The 1,681-nt window shown below is 39.3% G+C and overlaps 1 protein-coding gene across 1 annotated transcript in view; it reads left to right on the top strand.

Annotated features, from left to right (window-relative positions):
- Positions 1 to 642, top strand: part of LACBIDRAFT_326279 (uncharacterized protein) — a gene marked incomplete at both ends in the record, with an annotated part of 1,116 nt that extends 474 nt beyond the window's left edge. Inside the window, 6 exons of the mRNA XM_001880031.1 lie at positions 89 to 145; positions 226 to 235; positions 388 to 402; positions 484 to 521; positions 581 to 589; positions 625 to 642. Of these exons, the coding sequence (XP_001880066.1) occupies positions 89 to 145; positions 226 to 235; positions 388 to 402; positions 484 to 521; positions 581 to 589; positions 625 to 642 (147 nt within the window). The remainder of the gene's footprint in view (positions 1 to 88; positions 146 to 225; positions 236 to 387; positions 403 to 483; positions 522 to 580; positions 590 to 624) is intronic.
- Positions 643 to 1,681: the final 1,039 nt, after the last annotated feature.

The following is a 1,681-nucleotide window of genomic DNA, read 5'->3' as shown; positions in this document are numbered from 1 at the left end:
ACTAAGCTCATATATCAGGAATACAACTTCACACTGCATTATTGTCTCAGACATATATCTATGTTACTAATCTTATACATCTTTACAGGAATACATAGGACTTAACGATGCGAAGATGTTATTGTCCAAATTCCTTTCTGACATTGTATGTACATCCCTCCTTTTCTTGTGTCTTGTACATCCCTCCTTTTCTTGTGTCTTTTCTGAATCCCCTTCCCCCTCCAGCCAAGTCAAGGTGAGTGTGATCCATCAAAACAATTAATGATAGTGACTTACCTCTGACCACCAAGATCCGCCACCATCGTCACACAACCAACTGTGATTTATCTACACCAAGCCAACAGTGTTCAATATGAGGTATGACAATGGACATGACATATGCTTCAGAGGTCTATGACATGAGTAAGTCATTGAAAATGCATTGAGAGGTTTCATGAACACTTACCATGATTTGTACCATCAGCTGATTGTCAACAACCGTAGGATGCGATGTATGCTCAGGAGGCATAGGACATAGGCAGGTAAGTCACCAGTGTTGGATTGAGACATTTTGTGAGCACTTACTGTGATTTTGTATAAGTGGTATCCAGTAAGTTGCAGCATTTCTTGTGAATACATTTATAGATGCTTTTTTCTTTTTGAGGACCAATTATGTAATTCATACTACTACAATGTATGTAATTATAATGCTTGCAGTTGTATATTATTTATCCATTTTATTTGATGTAATTTGGAGTAGATATGACAGAGTTGCAGTATTTTCTTTCAGAATTGCAGGTATAACTTGGGCAATGACATGCCAATCATGTAGTATATAGTGCACCATTTTACGTAATCGAATTGCGCGGAATTTTACCTTTTTTCTGGATTTTATTTTATGTAATTCGGAGTAGATTTGACAGAGTTACAGTATTTTCTTTCAAAATTGCTAATATGAGCTGCAGAAGAGTTAGCCAAATGATGCCAAATTATGACGTGTGCCAAGGATCGTCTGAACCCCAGCGCAGGTTCAGACAGGCTTACCGATCATTGTACTGGGTATTTATCTGCCAGTTATCTGCCCGGCAAAGCCCGAAGTTTTGTAGTTTACATGTTTCTCAATGGATACAATACCTCCGCTGCTGAACTTAGACATGTACATATTCACAGTTGTAAGCTATGATTTACCCTCAGAGAGCCGAAAGTTTCATGTGGCCAATGCAGAGAATTCAAGGCCAAAGTTATCTGCCACCCCCAAAAGTTATCTGCCATTAGTCACGTGCACGTGACGGCAACGCTGGACCAGAATTCCCGGAAGCTGTCATTGACGGCATACAAACAATTCTTGACTTAAAAAAAAATTTGAAGCTCAAAGAGATGCCGTAGGTTCTGTTAACAAGGTTCTAGAGAGATTTGTTGAGAGAATCCGGTGATATTGATTTGTTGTGCTGCCACCTGACTCTTTCATCTGCGCGCTTCGCGCGCAACAAAAAATTTGGCCAACTCCGAGCAGCGTTACCTCTAAACGCACTCAAGCCATGTTTTGTGAAAAAATCTGGACACAATATGATGTTGAGAATATTTGAGCAGATTCTTTCTATTTTATTTCTTTTCTTTGTTTGGCTTTCTTTTGATACCCAGTACATTGAACGCAAAACCTTCAGACGATCCTTGGCGCACGTCATCACTTAGTCATCATTTT

The sequence above is a fragment of the Laccaria bicolor genome, genomic scaffold (assembly GCF_000143565.1).
Source record: "Laccaria bicolor S238N-H82 LACBIscaffold_9 genomic scaffold, whole genome shotgun sequence".
In the NCBI taxonomy this organism is placed as follows: Eukaryota; Fungi; Basidiomycota; class Agaricomycetes; order Agaricales; family Hydnangiaceae; genus Laccaria; species Laccaria bicolor.
The sequence above is the reverse complement of the archived record's forward strand: the minus strand, read 5'-3'. Positions and strand labels throughout refer to the sequence as shown.